Source organism: Gallus gallus, chromosome 5, assembly GCF_016699485.2.
Source record: "Gallus gallus isolate bGalGal1 chromosome 5, bGalGal1.mat.broiler.GRCg7b, whole genome shotgun sequence".
Lineage (NCBI taxonomy): Eukaryota > Metazoa > Chordata > Aves > Galliformes > Phasianidae > Gallus > Gallus gallus.
Genome location: NC_052536.1, coordinates 48171239 through 48190199, shown reverse-complemented (window position 1 = coordinate 48190199; position 18961 = coordinate 48171239). Strand labels below are relative to the sequence as shown.

The 18961-nt window shown below is 39.1% G+C and overlaps 1 protein-coding gene across 5 annotated transcripts in view; it reads left to right on the top strand.

Annotated features, from left to right (window-relative positions):
* The window catches only part of BEGAIN (brain enriched guanylate kinase associated), a 148664-nt gene extending 130043 nt beyond the window's left edge, over positions 1-18621 (top strand). For 2 of the 5 annotated variants that reach the window (XM_015287793.4, XM_015287790.4), the window contains 4 exons: positions 9719-9826; positions 13323-13406; positions 16335-16382; positions 16502-18621. In XM_015287793.4, coding sequence (XP_015143279.2) covers positions 9719-9826; positions 13323-13406; positions 16335-16382; positions 16502-17875 — 1614 coding nt within the window. In that variant the 3' untranslated portion in view covers positions 17876-18621. The remainder of the gene's footprint in view (positions 1-9718; positions 9827-13322; positions 13407-16334; positions 16383-16501) is intronic. The other 3 variants (XM_046942492.1, XM_040701262.2, XM_040701263.2) reach the window with 2 other exon arrangements.
* Positions 18622-18961: the final 340 nt, after the last annotated feature.

Genomic DNA, 18961 nt, shown 5'->3' with positions numbered 1-18961 from the left:
GATGTATCCTTATTTTATTTTCTTTGGCTTTTATCCCAGTGCTTACACAGGGAGGAAATGTTGCACTTCCTTTATGGTAAAGCTTAATCTGTATGCTGAGTGTTACCGTCTGCAGCCTTTCCTTATATAAGTAGAGCTTGTTCCTGAAATACTCAGCAGCAAAAACAGTGGCCCTGCTATGAGGATCAAATGTGGCTATAACCAGCAAAGCCCTGTGTGGCCACACCATGCAGCAGATTCCAGCCTGCTGCTCGTGCATAGGCCTGCAAGGTTTATCAGCAACTCTGAAAAGCCAACGCTAAACTCATATCAAAAAGCACTACAATAACCACCACCAAAGGAGCAGTGGTGTGTGCAGAAGGCCCCATCAGGAGGCAGATGAGACTTAGCTAGGTTGGAAGCAAATTTTTTTCTTCACTCAAGTGATTCACATAACTTTTTTCTCTTTCAGACTTTTTTCAAACTAGTTTTTTAATATAGTCATTACACTTGGTTTTGGCAGTTTGAATTGGACTGGTGCCAAAAAGGCACTGTTTAGCAGGGTCTGAGGTTGGATATTTGAACAGAGCATCTTATTTCAACCAATTTCCATTGCTCTCCCTTGAAAAGAGATTATGGGGATTTTCTCACAATGTTATTAAGGAGCTGGGATTGATTGGAAAAAAATAATTAAATTGCTTTATCCAACATGAGGTTTTACATAGTAAATAGCAAAGATATTTGTAATAAAAATGGATTAGCTGATTCACACAGAAAAGACTCGAGTACATTCTGACTTTTCCCTGTACTGTACTCACAGTTTTTCACCAGCTTACCAAATCTTTCCGATCAATGTCTCAGCTGATGTTTCAGTGTATGTTAAGCACATGTTAAGAGATAAGAAGAGCAGAACATGTAGGACATACACATGTCGGATACAAACATGCTTATAAGGATCTGTTTCAACAAGAACAAGAGCCCTAAATATGAACTGGGATATTCAAGAGACAGAAGCCTAGATGATAACAACAACAGGAGTAAGACCAATATCCTGATTACAATGAAGTCCTCTCAGAGAGGACAAGCACTGCAGGGAAGGCAGAGCAGCCCACAACAGCCTGACCTAAGCCAGCCAGACATCACAGAGTAGTGCTTGGGTGCAAATCAGAGTCTGCACAAGCCTCACAGAATCATAGAACAATCAAGCTGGAAGAGACCCATACAGACCATTGAGATCAACTCCTGGCTCTGCACAATAGGTCTTGAGCAACTGAAGTCTAGTAGAAATTTACAGAGGAAAATTCAGCCTTGCTACGGTAGTGCAATCAGTCAGAGCAAGCTTTTGTGACAGGGAAATATGTTAATTCCCAAGAGAGATCATTTAGCTAAACAGTTATTTTAAGACAGTAATTACATTCATTTTTCTTTTAGCTATCTAATTAATCAGAAAAAAAATATCAAAAGGTGACAGGAAACGTGAATTTAAAAATTCCTAGAGCAGAACAAAGTATGGAAGGGCAAAGTACCATTAATAGTCTAACCTTACTTTTGTTTGGTTGGGAAATGGTCATTGCTTAGGTAGTCAACTCCAACTGGAATGCATTTGCATATTAAAATTATTAGCAACTAATAAAAATGAATACAAGATTCCAAATCCAGAATTCCCAATTTGCATTTATAGGCCATTTTACTTCTTTACTCAGAGAAATTATCTTTCTGGTCCATTTCAGTAGATCTCAAGCAGCAACCTGTTTCCAGTAATTCCTCCATTGACACAGATGAACCTGTGTGACTAGAAATTTGAGCACTACACAGTCAGTCAATAGAGTGACAGCTGTGAACTTACCACGTGTGGTCTGAAGTAATGGTATTTGTCATTTTATATCCATTCACATAATAATTTCTTTTTCTTTGCAAGATATTAATTTATTTTTTATCACTAATAACTCAGCTGAAATTGAGTTTTCCTTTCTTTTCATTTTACAATGATTATATTATTATTTTTATTATCTGCTAGATAAAATTATATAATAACAATAAAAAAGTAAACTGTGCAGCAGAAAATCTAGACCTTTTCTGAGCCAACCCTAGCCTCATACAGCTGTTGCTTCCTTTCTTCTATGTGTTCATCATAAGAAGGGCCTGTCATGTTGGAATGATCTTGTTTCCTCTATCTTCTCTGAGTGGAAGAACTCCAACATGACATAGATTTTTTTAGCAATAGGTAAGGCCTCAGGCACAGGATACATCATCAACAGACTTTCTCTGACCTCCCCAGGAAAGTGAGAATATTAAAATCCTTAATATACCATCAATTTGTCTCTGAAGAATGCAACCTTGCCTGTGCCCTTGGCAGCTTGGAAACAGAAAATCACTTTCAATAAATACCTACTATACCATAGAATAAATATAATGAATTAGTCATTACTCTTTACCATACTGTAACAGCATTCCTAAAAGCCAGTACGAAGAGGAGTTGAGACAAGAACGAGTGTCCTGGGGATTACTGCAGTGGGAAGCAAAGATGAGGCAGTGTCACATCCTAAATCATAGTCAGAATGCTGCATAAGTCCCAGCAGGCTCCTGTCACTTTGGTTGTAACTTGGCAAAGATCTACATAATAAATTAGCAAAATGTTTGAATCTTTTTCTCTAGTTGTTTTTAATAATGTACATTCTTAAACTTTGGTTTCAGTAAGTCTATAGGTGAACAGCTCTTTTAGATACTTATTTTTGTGTTAAAACAAGATTGGTATGCAAAGAAGTAAAGTGGAAAATGCAAGAGGCATCAAATAGTGCTATCAAGCAGCCACAGAATCATTAAGGTTGGAAAAGACCTCTGAGATCATCTAGTTCAGCTATCAACCCATCACCACAGTACCCAACAACATGTCTCTCAGCGCCACGCTTAACCTTTTCTTGAAAACATCCAGGGATGGTGACCTCACCACCTCCCTCGTAAGCCTGTTCCAATAATAATCAGTACCGAACTCTATTCCCCAAGGTTCTTGTCATAAACTGACTTCGGCTGGCACAGTTTCCTCATTTATTGAAAATTCTGTCACCATTCTTATTTCTTGTTCTTGTGTTGTCAGCTCAGGACTTTTATTACAGTTTCTGCCCATGGGTGCAAGTGAGTGCAAGTAGTGATATCTGTAGCTAGGCTCTGAGCTCACATGTAAAATCACATAGCTCCAAAGCATTCATAAATGCACACACACACAAACCCATTATCTGTCATAACAAGAAGACTGAAGATCTGCAGAGCAGAAATTAATATGCAGTAAAGTTTAAGAACATGAATTGCTGCAGAGAATATCCAGTCATGTCTGCAAAGCTAAACCATATTTTGCTTTTTTATGAGTCAATTGATAAAACATATGTTATGCATATGGCCCATGGGGAAGCTTTGTAAATAGAACAGATGTTAACTTTAAGAGTAAGAATAGAAAGAAAAAAAAAAGAAAAGAAAAAAGGCCTTTCCATGATTATTTCTCACTCTAGTTTCACTTACTTTCTTGGATAAACCTCTGAACTAATCACCCCACCAACATCCCAGTTTCCATTTTAGATTCTGCCAGCAAGCTAAGAGGTCCCTTGTTTCATACACTTAATTCCAAAGTTGTACCTTGACCAACAGGGAGTATGATACACAAGGATGGGAAGAAGAGTTCAGATACGCTTGAACTAAGCACACTATTATCCTCTGCAGCTATGAAAAGTTTCCACGTCTGGTGGGACAGACTGTTGAGTGCTCTTCCAGACTTCAGTTCTCCATGAGATCAGTGCTTTTCTGTTTCACCATGATATAAGAGATGCACTGACAGATTATATAATGCAAATTCATCCTCCCTCATCACTGAAATACTGCCTATGAACAATCACTGAGAATGCATGGAGCATCTGGGTGCCCTTTCTTTGTAACAAATAACACATTCTCCTTTCACATCCCTCATTATTAGTGTAATTATTAGTGATAATTAGATGCTGCTGCACTGACTCCAGAAAACATGCATTCACATGCACCGAGACTAACCTGAGGTCTCTTTGAAATCTTGACATATTCAACACATACATATTCACTATTTTATTGGGACCCAGGGATGTATTACCTGTACATTAAATCCTCTTTGCATAATAGAAACATTTGCTTCTATGACAGATGTCATTATTTGCTCACAACAGGATACGAAAATATCAAATATCTTAAAAGAACAAATGCTCTATATATGTTATCACATCAGTCATATGAGGCATGGTGGCCAAAATTCCTCACAAATCTCACAGAAATCACAGAACGGCCCAGGTTGGAAAGGACCTATTGGGTCCATCTTCTCCAGCCCCTGCTCAAGTAGGGACACCCACAGCAGGGTGCCCAGGAACATGTCCTGATGGTTTTTGGAGCTCTCCAATGAGGAGACTCCTCTTTCTCTCTGAGCAACCTGTACCAGCACTGTCAGTAAATAAGTACATTATTTACTGTACAGTAAATAAGTGCTTCCTGATGTTTCAGATAGAAACTCCAATGTTTTAATTTGTGCCTATCGCATCTTGTTCTATTTCTGGGCACAGCTGAAAAGGGCTTAGATCTCCTCATATATTTATGCATAAAGACGAATTCCCTCCTGAGTCATCTCCAGGCTGAACATGCCCAGCTCTCTCAGCTTTTCCCCACAGGTGAGGTGCTCCAGGTCCTTAATCATAGCTCTTAGCTAGGTTCCCTTCAGTGGCGCCAGGTCTCTCTTGGACTGAGGACCCAGAACTGGACACTGTTGGCATGGTCTGTGCTGAGCAGAAGGGAAGGATCACCTTTTTCATTTGCTCACAACCAAGGATAACGCTAGCCTTTTTTTTGCGGCAAGGGCACATTGCTGACCCATGTTTACCTTGGTGCCTACTAGAACCCCAGGTCCTTTCTGCAGAGCTGTTTTCAGCTGGGTTCCCCCCATCATGTCTTGATGCCTAGGATTGTTTCTCCCTCATATACAACTTTGCTTTGTTGGACTTCATGAGCCCATTTCTCCAGTCTGTTTAGGTCCCACTGTATGGCAACACAGCCCTCTGGGGTATTAGCCTCTCCTAACAGTTCTATGCCTCAGAAGCTGCTGGGTTTTATTTTGTTTTCACAGAATGATTTCAATGGGTTTATAGAGTGTGGCCATAAAATAAAATAAACAAACTTTTTGTATCAAAAAAATCATGACTGATGTTTGGTGAAAAAAACACTGAGATAACAATGTTATCCTGGCCTACGAAGGTGGAAAATTTCCAATGTAGAAGGGAAAAGAACGGAAAGGGAGAGGGAGAAAAAAAAGTTCTGCTTGTATTCCACATAAAATCCTTGCAGGAAACATCCGTCCTTCAATGTCGAGACCCTAGGGATAGGACAACTGTGCCACCTCAGTGGTATTTGTAACAGAACATGTCTCTCCCTCTTTTTGTCATTCAGGTGTTACTTATTAAGAGTCATTTCCAAAGGAATGTTGCTGGCCAGCCTTCAGTTTGATCGCTGCTGTGACTACTTATTCTCATGATAGCACTGAAATGCTACCCACTGAAATGTTCTTTACAGGAACATCAAGAACAGATTTACTTTGCCATGTTTGAAAAGGCTGACACGTCCATAGAGCAGCACTCATTTGCAAAACTGAGACTGATTTCGAAAGGTCTGTACACATACCAGAGCTCCCACAGGACAGCAAAGGAGACAGCCCTGGCCCTGATCGAAAGGCTGACATCACTATACTGCAGAACATTCTGCCACTGAAATACAGGAAAGCACTGGAGGGATACTAAAACATTACCAGTGAGACAACCAGTTTTATCACATCTTATCCATTTGTGCTAAAGGACTGCAGTTGGAGCTTTTGTGGATTGAATAATACACACAAAAAACCACCAGGAAATCCTTTCATTTGTCACATTCCAGAATACTATTAAGTATTTCACGTTGTTTTGACCTATCAAAACCCCTTCCACCCCACTTACACCATTAACAACAGGTACAGAGACCAGACAATAAGGGTTTTTAAAGTCACAGCTTACATTTTTCAGGATCTCTGATTACATGAGGAGTATTTTAACTGTGATATATACAAACTAAAAGAAAAACAAGGTTTGGGGAGATCTTTGTAAATTGAGGGATGGACAATTAACAACCACATGAAATTTAATAAAAGCAAGTGCCAGATTCTGCATCTGGGACAAACCTAGCTATATGTGCAGACTGAGTAACAAGAGGTTGAAGGGCAGCCTTGCAGAAAGGGATCTGGGGGTTCTGGCTGATAGCAACTTTAATCTGAGCCAGCAGTGTGTCCTGGCAGCCCAAAGGGCCAACTGTACCCTGAGGTGAACCAGGCTCCGCACTGCACAGGGTTAGGGGGGGATGTCCCACTCCACTCTGCACCGTGTGGCCTCACCAGTGGGGGTCAGGTCAGGTGGGGGTTAGGGAAAGGCTCTGCCCCAGAGGGCAGTGGACATGGAACAGGCTGCCCAGGGTGGTGGGCACCGTCCAGAGTTGCTGGAGTTTAAGAAGCATTCTCACAATGCACTCAGACATCGGGTTTGGATTTGGAGTGGTGCTGTGTGGAGCCAGGCGTTGGACTTGGAGATCCTTATGTGCCCCTTCCAACTCAGAATAGTCTATAGTTCTATCACTTTATCCTTTTGGAAAAAGCAAGTAACTCAGGAAGGATCTGAGCAGGAGGCAGTAAAGCTCATGCTAAACACAAGTTAGGAGCAAAAGCCATGAGCACTTGATTCCCCAACATCAATATCTGAGCTGTGCACTGCTGGAGCCGTGAAAGCAGTACGAATTTGGTCTGACTCAGACGTGGACACATGATTGTTGTTCTGGTGAAATAGTCACTGTGCGCTGTACTCTTATGCTGGCTCTGTGCTGGGGAGAAGGCCAGGGCAAGATGCACTGAGCTGACTCAACAAAAATTTCTGAACGAAGGCCCAAAGCATTTTGGATCACACTTCAGGAGTCCTCAGCCCAGCTGCAAGCTATTGGCATATCAATAACCCCATTAACTTGATCCGTTCCTGAGTTTTAGGAGATAGGTTGCTAGCACCTGCAGAATAGAGAGCAGTGCCAAAAGAGAGAGGAGAGGTCACTAGCACTGCAGCACCTAACAGCAAGCATCTAACAGCTGCCAGGCACAAAGGTCTGCAGAAGGTGGTTATAAGTAAAATAAGCATCTCCATTTGTAACACATAATCATAGCATTGATATTATGATTCCTGTCCTCCTTCCATCCCACTCCATCACTTATCCTCACTGCTGGAAAAACAACTGTCAGGCTGTAACTGGAGAGCTCTAAGTTGCAGCTCCCAGTAGTCCTTTCAATACAGTGATCCAACACTATCATGCCATATCATCCAGCTGTACTGTTTTCCCCGAGGTGATCTCAGGGTTCAGCTTCTGTGCCATTTCTGCCTCAAGTGCACCACAGTAACCCCTGGCTGAAGCCCTGAACTTTTAAATCTGGGGACACCAGGACACCAAGTATGTGGCTAATGTGCCAAAGGCTTTCAGGGTCCTGTTCATCCTTAAGCTACCTCATTTCACTGCAGTGTGATAAACTTCTTGCTTATGTCAACAGCACTTTTAAGAGAAAGATGCTAATGCACACTGGTGGAGAGCACTGGAGTAGCCTTTCTATCTCATCCCCTCCTCCACAACACTACTGAGCTGGCTGTGATTTGGTGTCTATCTCCTGATGTAGAGAGTATACATTTGGACTGAAATGAGTTTAACAAATGGATATGTATATATATTTAAGAGATACTCAGTCAGGTACAAAGTCTGGAAAATGTCAGCCCAAGAGCTTCAGTAACTGAAATAAAATGAAACCATAATTCACTCAATTCGGTATTATGTAACGCAATGAAAAAGTACTGTTTCCAAAGCCTGAATCTGCTGCCTTTTTATGAGTTCCTTCTGTGCTTGAGCCTATAAATCCTCTGTTAGACAATCTTACCTGAACAGTAAAATTTATTAAGTCAAGTTTGGTTTGGTTAGACAAGACCAACACTCACTGACATCAGGCTTAGAGCAAAAGGAGGTCCTACAGACCATCTGTTCTGGCACTGACAACAACTTTTCATTCAAGGATTGATAAAATCTTCAATACAAAGAGTTATTTGGAAGATTAACTCCATGCTCAGTGGACCTGGATCCCTTAAAAGCATGAAACAGATCAGACATTTTTCCAAGGTATTTAGGTAGCTGGAGATGCCAATATAGTACTTGTCTACCTCGTTACACAGCTAAATACATTTGCAAATGTAATCTTCAGTCACTCTCAAATTTCTAGAGGTGCACATATGTCCAGGAGATTTACAAAGTGCCTTGCTGTTTAATTCTCATTAAAATCAATGATAGTTAAGGGCCTCATATAAAACCATGTCAATCTGCCTAATTAAAAAACACAGCCTCTAAGATCATGCACCTTGTTCAGACCAGTGAGGTTGGAGCTCCTGCGAGTTCTCCAAGCTACGCTTTGGTTTTCCATGACAGTCCCCAGGCAACCTGCAGGAGCTCTGGTGAGGCGATGACGGAGCTTGATAGGAGGAGAAGTTTGAGCCTGAATCAGCCTCGAGGAGCAGGAGCAGACTGTCCATAGAAAATAGAATCATTAAAATAGGGCAACATTAAAGATGATATTAAAATAGGTTAGGCCAGACTTTCACAACAACACATCAACCATATATCCCGTGTTTAAAACAAGGTATGGGTTCACTTAGACCATTTTAGGACACATTTTTCTTTAAACAGCAGCTTAGGATGAGTTGCCACTTCTAATTTAATCATTCTTCTTTAATGTACCTTGGTGCTTTGCATCTAGATAATTAACTTTGGTATTCATTTGGTGACTTCAAGACACAAACTCCCATTGCTGTCAACTATCTAACAATATAGAGCATGCACTGATAGGAGACTTTCATGTGACCCTGGAAATATGGCATTTTGGAAATTTCAGTAGCTAATATGATCAGCCTGCTGGAGAAAATCCTTCACAAGTTACTCCAATGATTTGAGAAGGGGAAGTATAATTGTGAACTTTGTCACTGGAGTGACTTCCTAAAACGAAACAGATGTACAATGAAGTTTACCCTAATTTCTGTTCTTATCATAAAGCTTCTTTCTAAAATAACCCTCTAGAAAACTGGTAAACCTTTTTATTGTGGCCTTGTACAGCACAGAGCACAAGGAAGTTGCCTTGACCCCAGGCAGGACACACAGAAGCTACCATACATTTTAAAAGTAATGTAAGTCTAATAGCAGGGTTAAATGATCATTAGGAAAAAAAAAAAAAAAGGCTCAGTCACAACTACATTCCTTTTTAAATACTGTTCTTCTTCCATATCACTGAGTATGGGAGTTAATGGGATAACTTAAACAACATTCTTGTAGCAAAAGCCAAGAGCAGCCCAAGCCCCTTCTAGGTAAGAAACTCTGAAGTGTAGTGAATGAGGAACAGCTGAATCTCAGCTGAATCCTTTTTCACAGGCTAGCTAGAGAGCTCCATGGTGGTGCTTAGTGTGAGCTTAATTTGACCTCCCTGTTTTCAAAGTTCATTGCCTCATCTGCTGATTGAAAATATCAAAAAAGTAGGAATAAAGATATATTGATCTGTTGTGCTTTTCCTCAAGTTTGAGAATGAGATCAAGCTTTGAGTATTTGAAATATTTTGACAGTAGAAAAAATACTGACTACTCCATTTTCTACACAGGGTCAACATTACGAAGAAGAAAAGCGGGCTTTGAGCCATGAAATAATTGCACTTAATAATCACTTAATAGAGGCCAAGGTGACAATAGATAAGTTGTCAGAAGACAATGTAAGTATTTAATTATGAATACATTTTGAGACTATGCTCACTAATAAATTAGGCTATGCGCTTCCTATGCAATTATATGAATTTCTTATTGCTTACATTAAACGTAACTGCCACCTCTATAGTTAAAATCTATATTTGATGCTCGTGCCATTCTGTAATTTTGACTGTTCTCTGGTTACAGAAACTTCACTGATTTTTTTTTCCCTTATGTCTAACCTAAAACTGATGAGAAATTTATTCTAAGAAATAGAGATATTTCCACAATGAGTTTACCATAGGTTCCAATTTAGCAGGCTGGTAGAAGCATATTCAGACACGAAGTGTGGACTTGTCTTCATTGCAGATTCTTCATAAAGCTTGTAGGCACAGTATAGAGTCTTCCATTTCCCACAGTTCCTGTGATCTTTTAGTCTTTGCTCACTGACATGGAATGCCCAGCATAAGCAAGCTCTACGATTCATAGGTAGGACTGATGCAGCCTGGTTACTCAGATTATTGTCAGGTTTTCCCCAACTGTGGTTCACACTTTCCTTTCCTCTGTGTGAAATTAAACAGGGAATATATTTTGTGGTTGTCATCTTGCATCTCATTAAACAATGCAGGAACCCTGCATGTGTTCTGTAATTGGCAGCGAAGTTCATGAAATCCTTCCATGAACAGACCTAACAAAGTCAGTAAAGAAAGAAAACATTTAATTCATTATTTTGTCATTCCTTAGAAACTTGGTAACAAAACAGAAAAATCACCTACAGAAGATATTTTTGTTATTGCTCATTTTTTAGCATACTACATTCCCTCTTTCCATATCTCATATGAAACTCCTACTCATAGCACAAGGCATCTTATCCCATTAACTGTTGATGTGAATTATGATGTTTGATTAACCACTTTCCAATGGAAACAAAGAGTTCACAATCTGATCTTCTACTTTTACAGAAATTGTGTTGAAACAGCCATTGTTTCATAACTCTAATATCTATAGCTAAATGAACCTGACAAATGCAATGGGCTAACTTTAGGTTTAAGAAGCACAGGTATAAGTCTGGACTAATTCCAGCTGAAATCAATAGAGTTGTTTCAAATTTAAAGGGAAGGAAAAGAAACAGGGAAGCTTTCCCAACAAGTATTCATGCATTTCCTACTACGTCATGAAGTCAGATTTAAGTCTACATCTGAAGAAGAGTTTTCAATATGGATAGTTTTTAAAAGGTAGTTCAGACTGACCTGGAATACAATGTACTCTTCCTCCAAGACAGAATTGTTGTGAACCACTCTGAATATTACTTTACAGACCAGGAACATCAAAAACCAGTACTACTGCTTCGCAATTCATCTCAATTCACAGCAAAAAAAGAAAAAATCTGCCCTTCATTATGTGGTATCACTAATGAAAGTAAAAGAAAAATTCCAATGTTTAAAGTAAAGAACTATGAAATAATCATTTAGTATTATACAAGAAGATATTGTATCAAAGTAAATACTCCATTCTGAGGAGAACACGCATTTTTCTTGCCAATATTTCTTCCTCCTCCAGCTTCCTCCAACCATATTTCCCCCTGTTCCTTTGATGGACATGTAAAAAATGCATTTTGATGCGAAAATATATTTTAGATCACGAAAAAGCTTTTGGAATTTAGTGTTGATTAGAGTTCTAGATGCCATAGATGTGGCTCTTCACCACCTAGGTAAATAGACATAAAGTCACTCCAGCCACACAGCATGTCACTGCATACTGAGAACAAAGTACATGTGGCACATCCAACTAGTAAGAATTTTTTTGTAGTAATTTTTAAAGTAGCTAAAAATAGAATCAGAAATGCTTTTTGTACTCTCCATGGCAACCACTTCACAGAAACAGAGCCTCACTGCTTTTAAAGAAAGCATTCAGTTCTGGAATGACTTCATTTTCATGTGCCATAGGGGAACTGGAGAACTTGTCTATGCTATACATTGTACAGCAAAACTGTATGTGCTTGATGTGCATATAACACATTAGAACGAAGCACACATGCAACAGATTTTGCTTCCAAATTAAATTCTTGGATTCTGAGTGTTTGCATCTGTTTTCAGGAATAAAGATAGTGTGTACTGACATGAAATATAAGACTTACATAAATGAAATCTATCTCTTCTGTAAATTTAAGGAAGAAAACATCATGTATAAAGCTTATGCAGACACAGACACACACAGACAAACATGTATGTGGAAGTATCTAATGACCCTTAAAAACAAAGGTATAAATCAACTAATGATCACAGGAAATATATTTTTACTGGCCACATGCCTTATGGACTCCCAGCAACATCTTGTTGAACACCTTATTACAGAATATCTTCAAACAGAGAGAAATTCCACTTTTCCTTTTAACAGAAAACATATCAATTTTTACAGGAACAAGTGGAATGGCAAAACTCTGCATGGGTTGATATAACATCAGCAACAGAAGAAACTCAAATAATTTCAATATTCAACATTTTTTGTTATAAATGTGTTCTTATTTTCACAGGTTAATACAGCATAGTGGCCAAAGTGGTCAATGTTTTGTTTGTCTAATTGCCACACACGCAGTCAATTTGGAAGTCAGCTTAGTTTTTAATGGCACCTTGAGCAGAAGCAACATCTAACTCTTACCACAAGGACCCAAAGATACTGGTTGAAGGATACCGTTACAACCATATGTCTTAAACTAAACTAAGATGAAAAATGAGCTGAGGGCACATCTCTGTACAGAATTTTCCCATTAAACAGGCTGTGGGAACCATTCAATACAAATTAGTTTAAGCATCATGCTTAAATTCTTTTTTTCTCTGTGAAATTCTCATGATAGTTCCTTACCCAATAAATATCTGATGTTCTGTAGCACAATATGTTTGTAGTGAAATCTAATGTACTTGTATAGTCATGTTGTAGAAGATAAGTGGGGAGCCAAGAACCAGCAAGAAAATTTCATGAGGAGACAAAGGATATTTAAAACAAAAAACAAAAAGCAATGTGTATGAATATGAATTTCTCCCACAGTCACTTAAGATTCTTTCAGTAGTTTTTCTGAAGTAGTATCTCAGTGCTGATCTGGATAACACTCAGTAAAAATCATCTGTTCTTCAATTTTCTTTTTGCTTAAAATATCATGTTTATTCTCACCCTCATAGTTCCATGCATGTTAATAGTATAAAGCCAAGTTCCTAATGGTAAGTATTCATCTTCTGAAATGCAGATTACTGCTCCATAGCTACAGTGTTTAATTTTTGGTAATTTCATCAACCCTCACAGAGCAAAGGGACAAACTTCTCAGCATCACACAAAAAATATAGAATCTCAATGAGTTTAAAAATTGAAGTATGCTCCAAACTTCCCCAAAGTCAAACTCTGAAACACTTGTCAGGCATGGGCAAAAGCCACAAGTTTGCAAACTTGAAAAAAACAGGCTTTTTTTTTTTTTTCCTTTTTTTTTTTCCTTTTTTTTTTTTTTTTCCTTTTTTTCTTTTTTTTCTCCAGGAGCTCTATAGGAAGGACTGCAATTTAGCTGCTCAATTGCTCCAGTGCAGCAAGAATTACGACAGGGCACATAAACTTTCTGAGGTAATGTGACTAAACCTGATGAATATTTGAAGAAATGAATACTATATGGAAAACCGGCTGTTTTATCACTTCCAGAATTTGCTTGCCCCCTTAGGCTTTGATTTATTCATTGTTTTTCACCCTTTAAGCAGCCCTAGGGGGTTTTGTGCACCTGCTGCTATTCTGTGTAGCTGGGGAGGTGCTGACAAAAATCACAGTCAGTAATAGAACTTTAAGATACTCTCTGTTATCCAATAGAATGCATCTCTGCTGAACATGTTATGTAGTAAAGGTTTTCACAAAAACAAAGTGGTGAGAATTCTAGGCTGCAAAATATTGGGATTTGTGGAGAGAAGCGGAGACATGATAGGATACAATCTTCTGAATCTTCCTGAAGTTATTTTCCAGTCCAGTTAATTCTAAACCTAAATCTCAAAAAAGACTGGCAAATATCTTTCCTAAAGCAACCATAGCACTAGCTAACTGAATTCTAAGGTATAAACTTTAATTAATATTCTTGAATTCCAAGGAAACTGACATGAGAAACAGACTCCTTAAAGAGGGGGCAAATGTGTCAATCAACAAGGCAGTCTTTGGAGATGCAGGACCCTCCTCAAAGCAATAACACCTTCCTCATATATTTCGGTTTGTTGAAGGTCACAGAAAAACCTTTCCTTGATCAATCTCATCGAGTTACTCATCCCCAACAATGGCCTCTTTTGTGCAATTCTGTGACAGAATAATGCAAAACCAAATGTCAGCCATTTCTAAGCCACAGACTGAATAAGAGCACTAAAGAAATCTGACAAGGACCGATAAACATTCTTCCATTGCATGGGCAACAATGTCCTGGATCTGAAGCAAAACCTCCATATTTATCAATATTCTGATCCCATTATTTTTCCTAGTGGCTGACTGCACTTAGCATTTCATATCTAGGAGTCATCATTACATTACTCATACCAAAAGCCTCCTACCTATTAGTAAGAATTAGGATCATAAAGGTATTTAGCAGCTCTCTTGCAGAGAACCATCACAAACTGGAATCTCCCCACAATTTCACAGACTTTTATGCACTTAATTAAATGGGCAGTCTTCACTCTCTGCTCAGAGTATTTATGAGTATACTGAGTGTAAACATATTGTCACAGTCAATAAATTCCTCACAAGCACAAATATTGCCAGAAAAAGTATTGCGTATAACCAAGAAACCTGAACTAGTGAACAATATATTAATGACTGCAATATCATTTTCGCAATTCCAGCTTCCAGTACAGTAAGAAAAATATTATCTCTTTTAATACATTTCAGAATATATAGAATGTGCGCAAAATAGACCCAAAAGTAGCGTTAAAGGAAACTAAATATTAGCTGCTCCATACAGCAATTTCACATTAAATGAACTGTATTTCTTTTCCTCACTGACATGGCTATTTACAGCAGCCTTATTTACTTACTGTTTATTCAATCTTTGTTGCATCTGTATTTACTGTGACTAATATTTCTGTCTGCCAGCAGATTGGCAATCTTATACTCTTTATTTCCAGTGGAAGATATATGAGCTAATTGCCAACATAATGATTAATCCAAAATACCGTAGAAAAAACACTCATCCTACTCCACAGTAACAAGAATGTCATTTCACAATATACCATATTCTGAATACAATGAATTTTGGGCATTAAAATATCTTCAAGCACTTCACAGTGAAGTTAAAATAGAAACCCCATACCTTATACAATGTGAGATCACTAGAAGCAGTAGAGAACTTGAATTTTTCTTGCCTAAAGAGAGGCACTGAGGGGGACCACCTCTATATTTTTAGGGCTGTCTCCTCTAGAGAAACAAAGTTAAGGAGTGTGTGTGAAAGTTGTGGCTAAAAGTGTAACCTCTGGCTACTTGGTAAGGAGAAACTTGATTTCTACTTAAAAGAAAAACCCAGAGCTGAGAAGATTTCAGCCAAGAATTCAGGGGCTATTTTCTTAAGTGGCATAAGCCAATATAGCTATCGAAGTAGCTAACCCAAAGTCACAAACCCAGCTATAAACTTAGCCAAAACATGAGCTCCGTGGATTTTCAGCAAGAAGAACTGTTGTGCAGAACTCTTTGTGAAGGATCAGTGCTAGAGATTTGAAATGAGCAAGGCCAAATATATATATATATATATATATATATAGCCTGTATAATGCTTGTTATACCTGCATAGGATTTACCTACTGGGTTTTTTGAGAATGCACCCTACAATGTAGTCTCTCCCATTTTTCTCCAGAAATGGTCAGTCTTTGATGCACAACAAATTTACTGACTAATTTTGAGTCATTTGCTGTAGGAGTCATAATGCATTTTCGGATCATAGCTCTTATTTCAGCTGGTGTAGTAAGAAACCCAAAAAGAAGCCAACAGCAGCTGCTGGCAGAGGAAGCTTATAAGGTCTGTCTACCTGATAAGTAGCAGTCTGACGGCTGGGACAAGGTAGCTGTTCATTTGCTTCTTTTCCCAGCACAGAAACGTTCTTGTCATAGCAACCAGTACCACTGCTTTAAGTGTCAGTGAAACCAACTTTCCCATCTCTTCAAATAACATCACTTATCAAATGTGACAATGAAGGGCAGGAGCCAATTTGGCAGTGGGCTGGAGGCAAGAGGAGCTCAAAGAAGGCCATAAGAACACAATATATCTAATCTCTTCCTCTTCTTTCCTCATCTCAGCAGAAACCTCCACACCCCATCCTCAAATCACACACACTGACAGACTGTCTGGAAAGTGTTGCTGTGGGCTATAATTCCCTACATGCCTTTTTAAGGTGGTTGTTTACTATGGTCTTTAGATTGTTTTGATCCAACTAGAATTAATTTGGAAGGAATCATTTCAGTTTCATAAGAGAAGCAGATAAACACTTCTAAATGCTAAGTAAATAAATGAAATTCATTTGATTACATTTGTTTTCAGAAATGCACAGAGACTGTGGCCTTCACATTAGTCAAAGAACCGTATCTGGTGAGCTACATAATATCATAAACTGCACTCATATGTCAATGTTGCATAAACCCAAGAAGATACCAGTACTGATATGCACCCTTTTCTCCTATCCTCTCTGCTATCTCTCTGTGTTACAGTTGCCATCTGACTTTCAGGAAAGAGTCAGCATCCATCTGGAAAAACATGGGTGCAGCCTTTCTGTCCCCTTGTGCCACACGTCTTACGCTGATACTATACCCACCTGTGTCATCGCCAAAGTACTGGAGAAACCAGATCCAAACAGCTTGTCTTCGCACTTGTCAAGCCCCTCTACAAGGGATCTCAATTTTCAGGACTCTGCTGGAAAACTCGGGCAGAGGCCTCAGTACAAGTCAGACATCTACTGCAGTGACACCGCCCTGTACTGCCCCGAGGAGAGGAGGAGGGAGAGAAGACCGAGTGTGGACACGCAAGTGAAAGATGTGGGGTTCCTGCGGTCCCAGAACTCCACAGACAGTACTGTCGAAGAAGATGGTTTCCATTCCAGCTTCTCTCACGAAGCCTTCCCAGAGTACATCACCTCTTTGCCGACCTCCAGCTCCTATTCCAGCTTCAGTGTCACATCTGAAGAGAAGGAGAATGCACAAGCCAACACGATGACAGCCTCCCAACAAGCGATCTACATGAGCAACCGAGATGAATTGTTTGAAAGAAAGTCACCTGCAGGTTATGAGCATCAGGGAAGTCCAAGGTTTGCCAAGTCAAAACCTGCGCAGCACATGGAGCTTGCTGATGACAACGAGAACTCCCCCACCTTTACTCGGACTCTGCCTCCTTATGCAAATGAACCTTTTCATTTCTCAGCCATAACACCACAGCAGGCTTTAGCGAATCAGAAAATGAGGAATGAGTGCAGGAGCACCAACCTTTCAGAAGAAGACTTACCTGGGCGATGGAGGCAGTTGAGTGTGGAGGACATTGGTGCTTACTCTTATAGAAACACTGGCAGGCTGTCACCCTGCAGCTTTTCAGAGCAGTATTACAGCAGCCCTATTAAAACAGGGGACAGTCGAACAAGTCCCATATATGCTAGTTACAAAGCAGATAGCTGCTCAGAGGGAGATGATATCTGCCAAAGCAGACTTGTGGATTCTTGCTTCCTGAGAACAGACAGTGGCTTGAACATTGACATCAGCACTAGCTGTAAACAGGACAAGTTGACCACTTACAAAACAAAAGAATCAAGAGACCAAAAAAATGAAAGGATCACTGTCCAGTTATGCAGTAGCAAAAACATCGAAAATAGCCCAGTGTTGAAAAGAGAATATGTGGACGTGAGCCCCAACAGCTCTGCAGAGTCCCTCAATCACAGTTCGATAGAGGCTTCAGAAATCCACCAGTCTTCCATGGAGCAAGGAAGCCATTCGGGTATTCACAGCAAACAGCAGCAGTTTCAGCGGACTGGGAGTACTGGTTTGAGTCGGAAGGACAGCCTTACAAAAGCACAACTATATGGAACCCTTCTGAATTAGGCATCTTCCAGAACTGCAATAAGACCACAAGCAAAAGAAAGCAAACCGTGTTTGATACTTCTTGTGAACGTAAGGTTCTCAGAAATGGATTATAAAGTATATATTCATAATGGTACTATATGTTTGAAATGAAATCTCTCCAAAAATGTTATACAGCACTTTTCACTTAACATCCTTTCCACGTGGGAGACCGTCCCCTCCCCTCTTTTATAAACCTGAAATATTTTTATAAACAAAAAGGTATTTATTAGACTATCCTAAGATATTTGAGCAGAATTCTTTTCCCTTCAAGCAGGTTTCTTATTTATTTTTGTGCATGAGGCCATCTGTGCCTAAACTCCTGGAGGAAAAGGGTAAAATCATAATGATGGCAGTGAAAAAAAAAAATCCACCTGATAAAATACCATAAACTTCATGGGAAAAAAAAAAAAAAAAAAACTAAACTAAAAAGAATGGTGAATTTGAAAAAGTATATTTTTAAAAAAGAATGAAATTGTATCTTAAGTTATTTCATACAAATGTATTTATGAGTGACTAATGTATGCACAAAGTGATACCAATATTTTGCTCTTTTAATCCACTGTGTTTCTGCTTTCCTATTTTTCCTTGTATACTACCTCAAAAGTAATTGAGGGTTTCTTTGTCACATTTTCCGTAGGCTTGCATTTATATTGTCTAAAATGCATGCAGTGTCATAATTAATACTGTATTTTGCATTACTTAATAAAAGACACCGGTGGAGATATTTTGTTGGGTTGTTTATCCATCATTAAAACATATCCTGGACAACAGAATATGAGTGTATTCTGGGTAGCATCAGTCCAGTAAATGTTAATAGAAATAGCTCCTACTTGCTATCCAAAAGAGTCTGTCTAAACCACAGAGCAGTGGTTCTCAGCCTTTGGCCCCTGAAATTGTAAGGACTGCTTCTCATCGGCCTTGGAATGTAAAACAAGGAAAACAAAGCAGTTGTCAGTAGCTATAAATTCACTGGGAAAGACTGCATACTCTAAAGAAACTTGAAAATTATGTGCAAGTAGTGACTTAACCTCCACCTCTATTACATACACAGTTGACACAACTCTT